The sequence below is a fragment of the Macaca mulatta genome, chromosome 2 (assembly GCF_049350105.2).
Source record: "Macaca mulatta isolate MMU2019108-1 chromosome 2, T2T-MMU8v2.0, whole genome shotgun sequence".
Classification (NCBI taxonomy): domain Eukaryota; kingdom Metazoa; phylum Chordata; class Mammalia; order Primates; family Cercopithecidae; genus Macaca; species Macaca mulatta.
Genome location: NC_133407.1, coordinates 1032602 through 1044644, shown reverse-complemented (window position 1 = coordinate 1044644; position 12043 = coordinate 1032602). Strand labels below are relative to the sequence as shown.

Here is a 12043-nt window from a genome sequence, read left to right as displayed (position 1 = left end):
TTGTGCCTATAGTCCCAGCTGTTTGGGAGGCTGAGGCGGGAGGATCTCTTGAGCCCGGGAAGCAGAGGTTGTAGTGAGCAGAGATTACACCACTGCACTCCAGCCTGAGTGACAAAGTGAGATCCTGTCTCAAAAGGAAAAAAAAAGCACAGATAAGTCTAGATGAGTCTTATAGGCTTGTGCATTTCATATCTTCAGTGATTGCTGAAAAGATCAATTGTCCTAGCACTTTTAAAAAGATTCAGATAAGCTTTCTTGAATATCTTAGTTTTTAAATAACAGTTGTTCTCAATACAGTCTCCACTGCTTTAAAGTCAGACTAAACCCTAAAGACTGGAAGCAAATCCACTAGTGAAAAGAAAGCAAACATGCTCCTCAGCTCATTCTTAACATGTCTGTTGTAAATTCAGGAATACTGACAAGTTTTATGGGGAAACGCCATTGAAACTGGATTAATTCTTGCTATTTACACATCTGACTCCTTGTGGAAAACTCAACTTTGGGTTTGGATACCTGTGCAGAATGTAAATATAAAACTTTTAGTTCACCCCTAATATACAACCCAAACTACGGTTTACCCACTAGGGTCTCAGCCTGCAGAGAGAAGGGCTGTCCTCCAGACAGTTTCCATCCAGCTGATGCTGCTTTCAGTTTTTGCTTACAAGTATTTCACGTGATCTGTGACCTGCCAGTTTCATCATCACTGATATACACAAGTTCATATAAAACTAAAATATCTCTATTTTTTTCTAACTTGCTGCTTATCCTCCCCACCTAAGCAGATAGTCTGGGCTGATGGATAAGCAGGATTTTAAGAAGTAGGAGGATATTAAAAGGAATCATTCTGTCAAGAGCTGGTTTTGGTTAGACATAGTATTCTTATATTTCGTCTCTGGGCCTAGGTTTTGCTTCCACCGCTAACCACCTCTTTTTCTCCAGATGAAGAGCTGGGGGCACGTCCTTTTCTATGTTAACCGTCTCCCTGCACCATGGACTGTGTCAGCAAATTCTAGTAATAACAAAAGTCCATGCTTCTCAGATTTGCAGTTCCTTGGTATACTGAGATGCGTTTGATAACGAATGAGAAATTCTTTTGTGTTCCTCAGTGTTAGGCCAGCTATGGCGAGATACTGATTATGGTTCTTTACCTTTATGACGCTCTTTAATTCCAAGAGATCCTGTTCTATCTTATTCTTGCTCTTCTCCTTTTCTATACGATCTTCAATGATGACCTGTTCACACTCTCTTATCTGCAAAGATAGACATTCATCATTTATTACAGTACTCTCTTGACTAAGCTGTAGCCCAGCCAGCCCTGCACTTTTCATATAAAATTTCAAAATAAAACATGCTCCATCTAAAGATAAACCAAAGAAAAAAAGCAATAGATTCCTAGATTGTAAATACTCACATACTAACTTTATAATTGTTCCCAAAACTTTTTCAGTTTTAATAATTCAAATTTAAGTTCTGTCTTTCATAAAAAATGAAATACGAATTAATGTGTGATCAATGACCTCAATGTGGATTTTTTTTAAAACTTTGGGAGAATGTAGATATACAGTAGCTGTCTTTTTTGTTTTGAGACAGAGTCTCACTCTGTCACCCAGGCTGGAGCGCAGTGACGCAATCTGGGCTCACTGCAACCTCCGCCTCCCGGTTCAAGTGATTCTCCTGCCTCAGCCTCGTGAGTAGCTGGAATTAGCCGCGTGCCACCATGCATGGCTAATTTTTGTATTTTTAGTAGAGGTGGGGTTTTGCCATGTTACCCAGGCTTGTCTCAAACTCCTGATCTCAAGTGATCTGCTTGCCTCGGCCTCCCAAAGTGCTGGGATTACAGGTGTGAACCACCATGCCCAGCAGTAGCTGACTTTTGAAAGAAATTTAGGAAGTTCTGCACTTATTCCATAATGAAACTATAATCACAAACTTGTTAGAAATCATCACTGACTGTCTCCAGAGGTCATAAAGTAAGAATAATCACAGTATCTGTCGCAAGGGGCTGTGCGGTTAGCACCTGGGACAGAGTATGCACTATGTGAGTGTTACAGCAGCATCTAAAAAGAATCCCCGTGGTTTATAAGCACACCTCTACTTTTGACTCAAAATAGCAATACCCAGCTACTGTAGCTCAGTTGCCACTTCCTCCTCAGTGAGCACCCTAATTCCTTCCTTACCGTCTTTGCCAGGTCTTGAAGGTGTGCTAAGTCACTGGCCTTTGTGGCTTTGAGAGCATTTAGTTCATTCTGTTTCATTTCTGTGTCCTTATCATATTTCTCCATCCAGAACTCTAGCCTCTCCTCAAGTTTCTATTTGGAAAGAACACGAAAACATGGCATTCAGCAGACACAAAACACTGTAGACTGTATGATTCCACTTACATAAGTTTCAAGAATAAGCAAAACTTTCCATAGTGAGAGAAGTCAGAATAGTAGTTACTTATCTGGGTGGAGAGTTGGATTTCTGATTGGGAATGGGGTGTGAGGGAGACTTTGGGATGCTGTAACTGTTCTCTCTATCTTTGTCCGGGTGGTGGTTACATGAATGTGTATACATAAATGCTCATCAAACTATACACTAAGTACTTACATATTTTACTTGTAAGTCAATTTAAAAATAGAGGGCCAGGTGCGGTGGCTCACACCTGTAATCCCATCACTTTGGGAGGCCGAGGTGGGCGGATCACCTGAGGTCGGGAGTTCAAGACCAGTCTGACCAACATGGAGAAGCCCTCTCTCTACTAAAAACACAAAATTAGCCAGGCGTGGTGGCGCATGCCTGTAATCCCAGCTATGTGGGAGGCTGAGGCAGGAGAATCACTTGAACCCAGGAGGCGGAGGTTGCAGTAATCCCAGATTGCGCCACTGCACTCCAGCCTGGGCAATGAGAGCGAAACTCCGTCTCAAAAAAAAAAAAAAAAAATGGGGAGGAGGGTCATCTAGATGTCTGGATAAGGGAAGCTGCAGTGAAGAGTAAAGAAAAGGCATGTAGAAAAGTCTTAAGGATAAGGAATAGCATCAGATAGCTCTTTGATTGACAGCACTAAATCCTAGTCAGGAGGGATACAATGTCTTCAAAATTCTAAAAGATTGGGAGGCTGAGACGGGCGGATCACGAGGTCAGGAGATCGAGACCATCCTGGCTAAAACGGTGAAACCCCATCTCTACTTACAAAAAAAAAAAAAAAAATTCTAAAAGAAAATTAATGTAGGGCCTGGCGCGGTGCCTCACGCCTGTAATCCCAGCACTTTGGGAGGCTGAGGTGGGCGGATCACAGGGTCAGGAGATCGAGACCATCCTGGCTAACACGGTGAAACCCTGCCTCTACTAAAAATACAAGAAAAAAAAAAAAAGCCAGGCATGGTGGCGTGTGCCTGTAGTCCCAGCTACTCGGGAGGCTGAGGCAGGAGAATCGCTTGAACCCGGGAGGCAGAGCTCGCAGTGAGCCGAGATTGCACCACAGCACTCCAGCCTGGGAGACAGAGCAAGACTCCATCAAAAAAAAAAAAAAAAAAAAAAAAAAAAAAGAAAAGAAAATGAATGTGAATCAAAGATTCTACACATAGCCAACCCAGCATTCAAATGTAAGGGAAAGAAAGACTATACTCAATCTTTCTGAGAGAGTTATTCAAGGATGTACTACTGTAGCAAAATAAAATGAAGGAGATATATTAAGAAATGATATATTAAGAAATGGAAGGGAACCAGTAAAACATGTATTTAAGCTATGTGATACTTTTTAATCATAAATCATAATTCAGAATTAAAATCCCAAAGTAGGCAGGATAGCACAGTTGAAAGAGCACAGCTGTGGCACTGAAAGAGTGTTTACTTAAATTCTCTGAGCCTCTAGTTCCCTCATATATAAAATACTATACCTGGCCAATAGTACAGTATTACAGTAATAGTACGAACCTCAGAGGGTTGTTGTGATGCTGAAATAAGATAATCCTTGTAAAGTACACCCACAATGCACATATATATATATATCTGCATATATATTATCACTTTACATATTTACATATAAAATAAATGATTTCAACATGGGATGAAGAGGGAGAGAAGAGGTAAGTGAAGTCTTTGCCTTAATAAAGGCAAAAGAATAACTCTAGACAGAGAAATTTTAAAAGTATAAAAATATATGTTAAAATTTTAAGAGTTGTGCTCACTTCAGTAACATATATACCAAAATTGGAACAACACAGAGATGATTAGCATGGCCCCTGCGCAGGAGTGACACATAAATTCGTGAAGCATTCCATATTTGTGTACTTGCTAGAAACAAAAAATTTAAAGGTTACCCCTAAAGAACAGAACTATGTAACTTTCAGACTCCTGGACGATGCACCTCAAGAGTGAGACATGGACAGGTTCCTCAGGTGGCACGTGGCATAGAATGTTTTTAAAACATGGCTATAGTTAATCATTGTGATTACACTGAGTGGGGTGGCCTGTGCCTATAATCCCAGCGGTTTGGAAGGCAGAGGTGGGAGGACTGCTTGAGGCCAGGAGTTTGAGGCCCCCCCTGAGCAACATAGTGAGACCCCATCTCTACAAAATGTTTTTTAAAAAGCCAGATGTGGTAGCTGCTGTGGTCCCAGCTACTCAGGGCCGAGGCAGGGTGATTACTTCATTCCAGGATTTGAGGGTGCAGTGAGCATGATTACGCCACTGCACTCTAGCCTGGGCAATGGAATGAGACCCAGTCTCTTAAAAAAAAAATTCTGATTATGTTAGAGCAACATGTCAGTTTGATACTATCACATCTCTACGTCTTCTCTTTCTTACTCTTGTTAACACTTAAATAAAAAATAAATAAATAAGAGGGAACAGGCTCCAGACAGGCAAAAAGCTCTGGCTACAAGGTAATAACATCATTTGGTATTTTTTGTAATTCTATTTAAGTTATTTTATTTATTTATTTACTTTGAGATAAGGTCTGGATCTGTCACCCAGGCTGGAGTACGATGGCACAATCTTAGTTCACTACAGCCTCCACCTCCAGGGCTCAAGTCATCCTCTCATCACAGCCTCCAGAGCTGCTGGGACTACAGGTGTGCAACCCCATGTCAGGCTACTTTTTTTTGTATCTTTTGGTAGTGATGGTCTCATTATGTTGCCCGGACTGATCTCAAACTCCCAAGCGATTAACCCACTTCAGCCTCCCAAATTGCAGGGATTACAGGGGTGAGGCACCATGCCCAGCCTATTTATACTGACTTATATTTATGGAAGGTGATACTGGTTTTTCCTTTTATAGTAATGATATAAAAATCTTACTTTTAAATGAATTGATTTATCTGTTTAAGTGAGTAATTAGGTAGAAAATATTGGCCAGGTGCTGTGGCTCACGCTCTAATCCCAGCCAGCACTTTGGGGGCCAAGCACATGGATTACTTGAGTCCGGGAATCTGAGATCAGCCTTGGCAACGTGGCAAAACCCCATCGCTACAAAAAATAGGAAAATTAGCCTGGCACAGTAGCATGCACGTGTAGTTCCAGCTACTTGGGAGGCTGAGGCAAGAGGATCACTTGAGTCCGGGATGCAGAGGTTGCAGTGAACCGAGATCACACCATTGCACTCCAGCCTGGGCGACAGAACAAGACCCTGTCTCAAAAAAAAAAGAGAGAGAGAGAGAAGATATTAATTACTGCCACTGGGATGCATTGTGAAAAAAAAAAAAAATGAAAAAGTAAAAAAAAATGGCTGGGCACGGTGGCTCAACCTGTAATGCCAGCACTTTGGGAGGCCGAGGCGGGTGGATCACCTGAGGTTGGGAGTTTGACCCAGCCTGACCAACATGGAGAAACCCCGTCTCTACTAAAAATACAAAAAATTAGCCAGGCGTGGTGGTGCATGCCTGTAATCCCAGCTACTCGGGAGGCTGAGGCAGGAGAAATGCTTGAACCTGGGAGGCGGAGGTTGCAGTGAGCCAAGATCAGGCCATGGCACTTCAGCCTGGGCAACAAGAGCGAAACTCCATTTCAAAAAAAAAAAAAATAAGTAACAGGTGGTATGCAGATATTACAAAACTATGAGAATGGCATGCAAATAACTAGAGTTTGGCAAAAAATTGAACAAGAAAAATTCTGTCAATCCAAGAAAAGAAGGAAACAAAATAAAGTAGAAAAATTAATTACAAACAAATCAAAAATCACAATAAAAGTAAGTTGGGGTAAATCCTTTTGTCTTAGTCCATTCCAGCTGCTGTAACAGAATGCCAGAGCCTGGGCGGCTCATAAACAAATTGATTCGTCACAGTTCTGGAGGCTGGGAAGTCCAAAATGAAGGCACTGGCGAACCCCATGCCTGCTTCCCAGACTGCATCTTTTTGCTGTGACTTCACTTGGCGGAATGGGCAAGGGATTTCTCTGGGGTGTCTTTCTAAGGGCACTAATCTTATTCATTAGAGTTTCACCCTGTATCACCTTGGGAATTTGGATTTCAACATATGGATTTGGGGGACATAAAAATTGAGCCCATTGTACTACCCTCGAAAAGAAAAACATTTTTCCCCTTAAAAAAAAATCCAGCTATGAACTACCTAGAGAACTACATGCCCCTGACATGGGGACTATTACAATTCAAGGTGAGATTTGGGTGGGGACACAGAACCAAACCGTATCAGATGGTTTTTTAATAAAGATCAATAAAATGGTCAAACCTTTAACAAATTTCAGTAAGAAAAAAGGAAAGAAGACACATCTTTTTAAAAAAATTAATGAAAAAGGTTTCATTACTACAGAAATAAAGGACTTTAAAATTGTAAAAAAAACACAAAAAACTATAGAGCATAGCTTTATGCTAATAAATTTGAAATCAGTGTTTAGATGAAATGGATTATTTTCTAGGAAAACATAAGTTACAAAAAAGACTCAAAAAGAGATAAAAGATCAATTTTTTTTTACAGTTGAATAGCTCCACTTAAATATAACCAGACAAAATTCTTTATGATTGAATTTTATCAAGCTTCAGGGACCAGATAATGTTTTCACTGAAGAAGGCATTAGCTAAAAAAATAAAATCATAATAATCTGGTTTGTTTTATTTGTATTTTAGGTTTCAGAGCATAAAAAGATGGAAAGCTTCCAATTCATGCTGCCAAGCTAGCAGAACTCTGACAGCAATGCCACAAAGCAGCACCAAAAAATAAACCTATAGGTTAATCTCACTTGTGGAATATATAAATACAAAGTGGAAGTCGAGGCTGGCTGTGGTGGCATGTGCCTATAATCCCAGCACATTATAGGTGGGAGGATTGCTTGAGCCCAGGAGTTCAAGACCAGCCTGGGCAACACAGTGAGCTCCCCTGTCTCAAAGAAAAATTTAAAAAATTTAAAAATCCATGGTGTTGATCTTATGTTTACCCAAGAATGCCACAAGACAACACAAAATAAGGGAGAGATAAGATATAAAAAGGAAAAAAAGAAAAATGAAAATTAATAAAAAGGAAGCAGAGGCAGTACAGAGCGAGATGGCCAAATAGAAGCCTCCACTGACAGTTACCCCTGCCACCCAGGAACGCTAGGTTTGACAACTATCTATACAAAAACGCACCTTCATAAGAACCAAAAATCAGCTAAGCAATCGCAGTACCTGGTTTAACTTCGTATTGCTGAAAAGGCATGAAGAGGGCAGGAAAGACGGTTTTGAATTGCTGACGACACCCTCCTCCATCCCCTGGCAGCAGCCACATGGCACAGGGTGGGCATCTGAGCAGCTGTGGGAGGGAGGGCATGGTGCCTGTGACTGTGCATTGAACCTGGTGCTGCCGTCACGGTGGAAAGCAAAACAGGGTTGAACTTGGGTGATGCCCACCCATGGAGGGAGCATTGAGACCAGCCCCAGCCAGAGGAGAACCGCCCAGCCCAGGGGTGGGACCCGAGTCCCAGCAAGCCTCACCATCATGGCTACACTGCTCTGGGATCCTAAATATACTTGAAAAGGGGGTCTAGGCCATGAGGACTACAACCCTTAGGCAAGTCCTGGTCCTGGTGCCTGTGGCCTTGGGGGACTTGGGACCTAGTGAGACACAGCCGGGGTGGTTAAGGGAGTGCTTGTGTCACCCATCCCCCCACCTCAGGCAGTGCAGCTCGCCTCTAAAAGAGACTTCCCCTTCTTCTGTTTGAGGAGAGGGAAGAGTACAGAGGACTTTGTCTTGCATCTTGGATACCAGCTCAGCCACAGGAGAATAGGGCAATGGGCAGAGTCATGAGGCCCCTACTCCAGGCCTAGCTCCTGGGTGGCATTTCTAGACACACCTTGGGCCAGAAGGGAACGCGCTGCCTTGTAGGGAGGACCCAGTCCTGGCAGGATTCATCATCTACTGACGAAAGAGCCCCTGGGCCCTGAATCACCAGCAGTGATTCGCAGGGGTACACCATGGGCCTTGGGCGAGACTCTGAGATGTGCTGGCTTCGAAGACATGGTAGTGGCTATGGTGAGAGACTCCTGCTTGAGAAAAGCAGAGGAAAAAGTAAAAGAGGACTGTCTTACACCTTAGGTGCCACCTCAACTACTGTAGGGTAGAGCACCAAGAGGCTCTTGGAGTCCCCAGTTCAGGCCTTGACGCTTATTTTTTTGAAATGGAGTCTCACTCTGTTACCCAGGTTGGAGTGCAGTGGCATGATCTTGACTCACTGCAACCTCCACCTCTGGGGTTCAAGCGATTCTCCTGCCTCAGCCTCCAAGTAGCTGGCATTACAGGCACCTGCCACGATGCCTGGCTAATGTTTGTATTTTTAGTAGAGACAGGGTTTCACCATGTTAGCCAGGTTGGTCTCAAACTTGTGACCTCAGGTGATCCACCCCCCTCAGCCTCCCAAAGTGCTGGGATTATAGGTGTGAGTCACCACCCCCGGCCCAAGGCTTTGACTCTTGGATGGTATTTCTGGTCCTGCTCTGGGCAAGAGAGTAGCCCACTCCCCTGAAGAGTAAGTCCCAGGCCTGGCAGCATTCACCACAAGCTGACTGAAGAGTCCTTGGGCCTTTAGGTGAACATCAGTAGTAGCCTGGTGGCACTCTCCATGGGCCTGTGGTAGTCATGGCCATGAGCAGAGGCTCCTCTGCATGTGGAAAGCAGATGGAAGAGTAGGAAGGACTTTGTCTTGTGGCTTGAAGGCCAGCTTAGCTGCAGGAGCTTAGAGCACAAGGTAGACTTCTAAGGTTTTTGACTCTAGCCCTTGGCTCCCAGACAGCATCTCTAGACCCGCCCAGAGCCTGGGGGGACTCGCCACTCTGAAGGGAAGGACACAAGCCTGGCTGACTTTGCCACCTGCTGATTGTAGAGTCCTAGGGCCTTGAGCAAACATAGGCGGTAGCCAGGTAGTGGTTACAGCAGGCCTTAGGTGAGACCAGGTGCTGTGCTGGCTTCAGGTCTGACCCAGCACAGATGCAGTGGTGGTGGTCACCAGGGGGCTTGTGTCACCCCATTCTCAGCTCCAGGCAGCTCAGCAAAGAGTGAGAGATTCTGGGAGAAAGTAAGGAAAAAGAACAAGCGTCTCTCCCTGGCAATCCAGAAAATTCTTCTGGATCTTATCTAAGACCACCAAGGTGATACCTCTACAAGTCTGCATGAACCACAGAATTATGGGCTTGGAGTGTTCCCTAATGAGGTGCGGCTTAGATCACAACACTCAAGTCCCTTCATATACCTAGAAAGCCTTCACAAGGATGAGTACAAATAAACTCAGACTGCAAGGACTACAATAAATACGTAACTCTTCAATGCCCAAACACCGATGAACATCCAGAAGCATCAAGACCATCCAGGAAAACATGACCTCATCAAACAAATGAAATAAGGCACCAGGGACTAATCCTGGAGAAACAAAGATATGTGACATTTCAGACAGAGAATTCAAAATAGCCATTTTGAGGAAACTCAAAGAAAATCAAGATAACATGGAGAAAGAATTCAGAAATCTATCAGATAAATTTAACAGAGATTGAAATAATTAAAAAGAAGCAGAAATTCTTGAGTTGAAAAATGCAATTGACATACTTAAGAAGGCATCAGTCTTAAGAGCAGAAGTGATCAAGCAGAAGAATTTGTGAGCTTGAAGATAGGCTATTTGAAAATACACAGGGAGGACAAAAGAAAAAATGATAAAAGAAATGGAAAGATATTCTATGTTAATGGATTGGAAGAATCAATATTGTTAAAATGTACATTACTACCCAAAGCAATCCACAGATTCAATGCACTCCTTATCAAAATACCAATGACATTCTCCACAGCAATAGAAAATCCTAAAATTGATATGGAACCACAAGAGACCCAGAATAGCCAAAACTATCCTGAGTAAAAATAAACTGGAAGAATCACATTACCTGATTTCAAATTATACTATAGAGCTATAGTAACCAAAACAGCATGGCACTGGAATAAAAATAGACACATAGACCAATGGAACAGAATAGAGAACCTGGAAGCAAATCAATAAATCTATAGTGAATTCACTTTTGACAAAGATACCAAGAACAAACACTGGGGAAAGGATAGTCCTTTCAATGAATGGTGCTGGGGAAACTGGATATCCATATGCAGAAGAATGAAACTAGACAGTTATCTCTCACCATTTACAAAAATTAAATCAAAATTGATTAAAGATTTAAATTTAAGACCTCAAACTGGCCCGGCACAGTGGCTCACGCCTGTAATCCCAGCACTTTGGGAGGCCGAGATAGGTGGATCACAAGGTCAGGAGATCGAGACCATCCTGGCTAACACAGTGAAACCCCATCTCTACTAAAAATACAAAAAATTAGCCGGGCGTGGTAGCGGGCGCCTGTAGTCCCAGCTACTCGGGAGGCTGAGGCAGGAGAATGGCGTGAACCCAGGAGGCGGAGCTTGCAGTGAGCTGAGATCGCGCCACTGCACTCCAGCCTGGCTGACAGAGCAAAGACTCCGTCTCAGGAAAAAAAAAAAAAAAAAACCCTCAAACTATGAAACTACTAAAAGAAAACGCTGGGGAAACTCTTCAGGACATTGGACTGGGCGAAGATTTCTTGAGTAATACCCCACAAGCACAGGCAACCAAAGCAAAAATGAACAAATGGATCATATCAAGTTAAAAAGCTTCTGCACAGGCCAGGTGCAGTGGCTCATGCCTGTAATCCTAGCACTATGGGAAGCTGAGGCGGGTGGATCACTTGAGGCCAGGACTTCAAGGCCAGCCTGGCCAACATGGTGAAACTCCCACCTCTACTAAAAATACAAAAATTAGCTGGGCATGGCAGTGCACTCCTGTAGTCCCAGCTACTCGGGAGGCTGCGGCACGAGAATCGCTTGAACCCAGGAGGTGGAGGTTGCAGTCAGCCGAGATTGTGCCACTACACTCCAGCTTGGGCGACAGAGCAAGACTCTGTCAAAAAAAGAAAGAAAACAAAAAGCTTCTGCATAGCAAACAAGACAATCAACAAAGTGAAAAGACAACCCACAGAACTGGAGAAAATAATTGCAAACTACCTATATGACAAGGGTTTAATAAACAGAATATATAAGGAGCTCAAACAAGTCTATAGGAAAAAATCTAATAATGTGAAAAATGGGCCAAAAGGACCGAGTGTAATCACTCACACCTATAATCCCAGCACTTTGGGAGGCCTAGGCTAGAGGATGGATTGCTTGAGCTCAGGAGTTCAAGGCCAGCCTGGGCAACATAGTGAGACCTCTCATCCCTCTCTCTCTCTATATATATATATATGTATTTTAAAAGGGCCAAAGATCGAAATAGATATTTCTCAAAAGAAGACATACAAACATCAAACAGACATATAAAAAGGTGCTCAACATCACTAATCATCAGAGAAATGCAAATCAAAACTATGAGACATCATCTCACCCCAGTTAAAATGGCGTATATCTAAAAGACAGACAATAACAAATGCTGGGAAGGATGTGAGAAAAAGGAATCCTTGTACGGTGTGGGTTGGTGGAAACGTAAATTAGCACAACCACTATGGAGAACAGTTTGGAGGATCTTCAAAAAACTAAAAATAGAGCTACCATATGATCCAGCAATTCCACTGCGAGGTATA

General features: G+C 43.0%; 2 protein-coding genes and 1 non-coding gene across 15 annotated transcripts in view; 2 read left to right on the top strand and 1 right to left on the bottom strand.

Moving 5' to 3' along the window:
• IQCG (IQ motif containing G) overlaps window positions 1-12043 on the bottom strand; it is a 69674-nt gene that overhangs the window by 1904 nt on the left and 55727 nt on the right. For 8 of the 13 annotated variants that reach the window (XM_077991062.1, XM_077991064.1, XM_028843514.2 and 5 more), the window contains 2 exons: window positions 2178-2309; window positions 1149-1250 (listed from right to left, as the gene is read on the bottom strand). In XM_077991062.1, coding sequence (XP_077847188.1) covers window positions 1149-1250; window positions 2178-2309 — 234 coding nt within the window. The remainder of the gene's footprint in view (window positions 1-1148; window positions 1251-2177; window positions 2310-12043) is intronic. The other 5 variants (XM_077991068.1, XM_077991070.1, XM_028843517.2 and 2 more) reach the window with 1 other exon arrangement.
• Window positions 1-12043, top strand: part of LRCH3 (leucine rich repeats and calponin homology domain containing 3) — a 118623-nt gene that overhangs the window by 103708 nt on the left and 2872 nt on the right. The gene's annotated exons all lie outside the window — the stretch shown is intronic.
• LOC114676496 (U6 spliceosomal RNA) lies at window positions 4162-4268 on the top strand. The gene has a single exon (XR_003727568.1). It is a non-coding gene; the product is annotated as a U6 spliceosomal RNA (small nuclear RNA).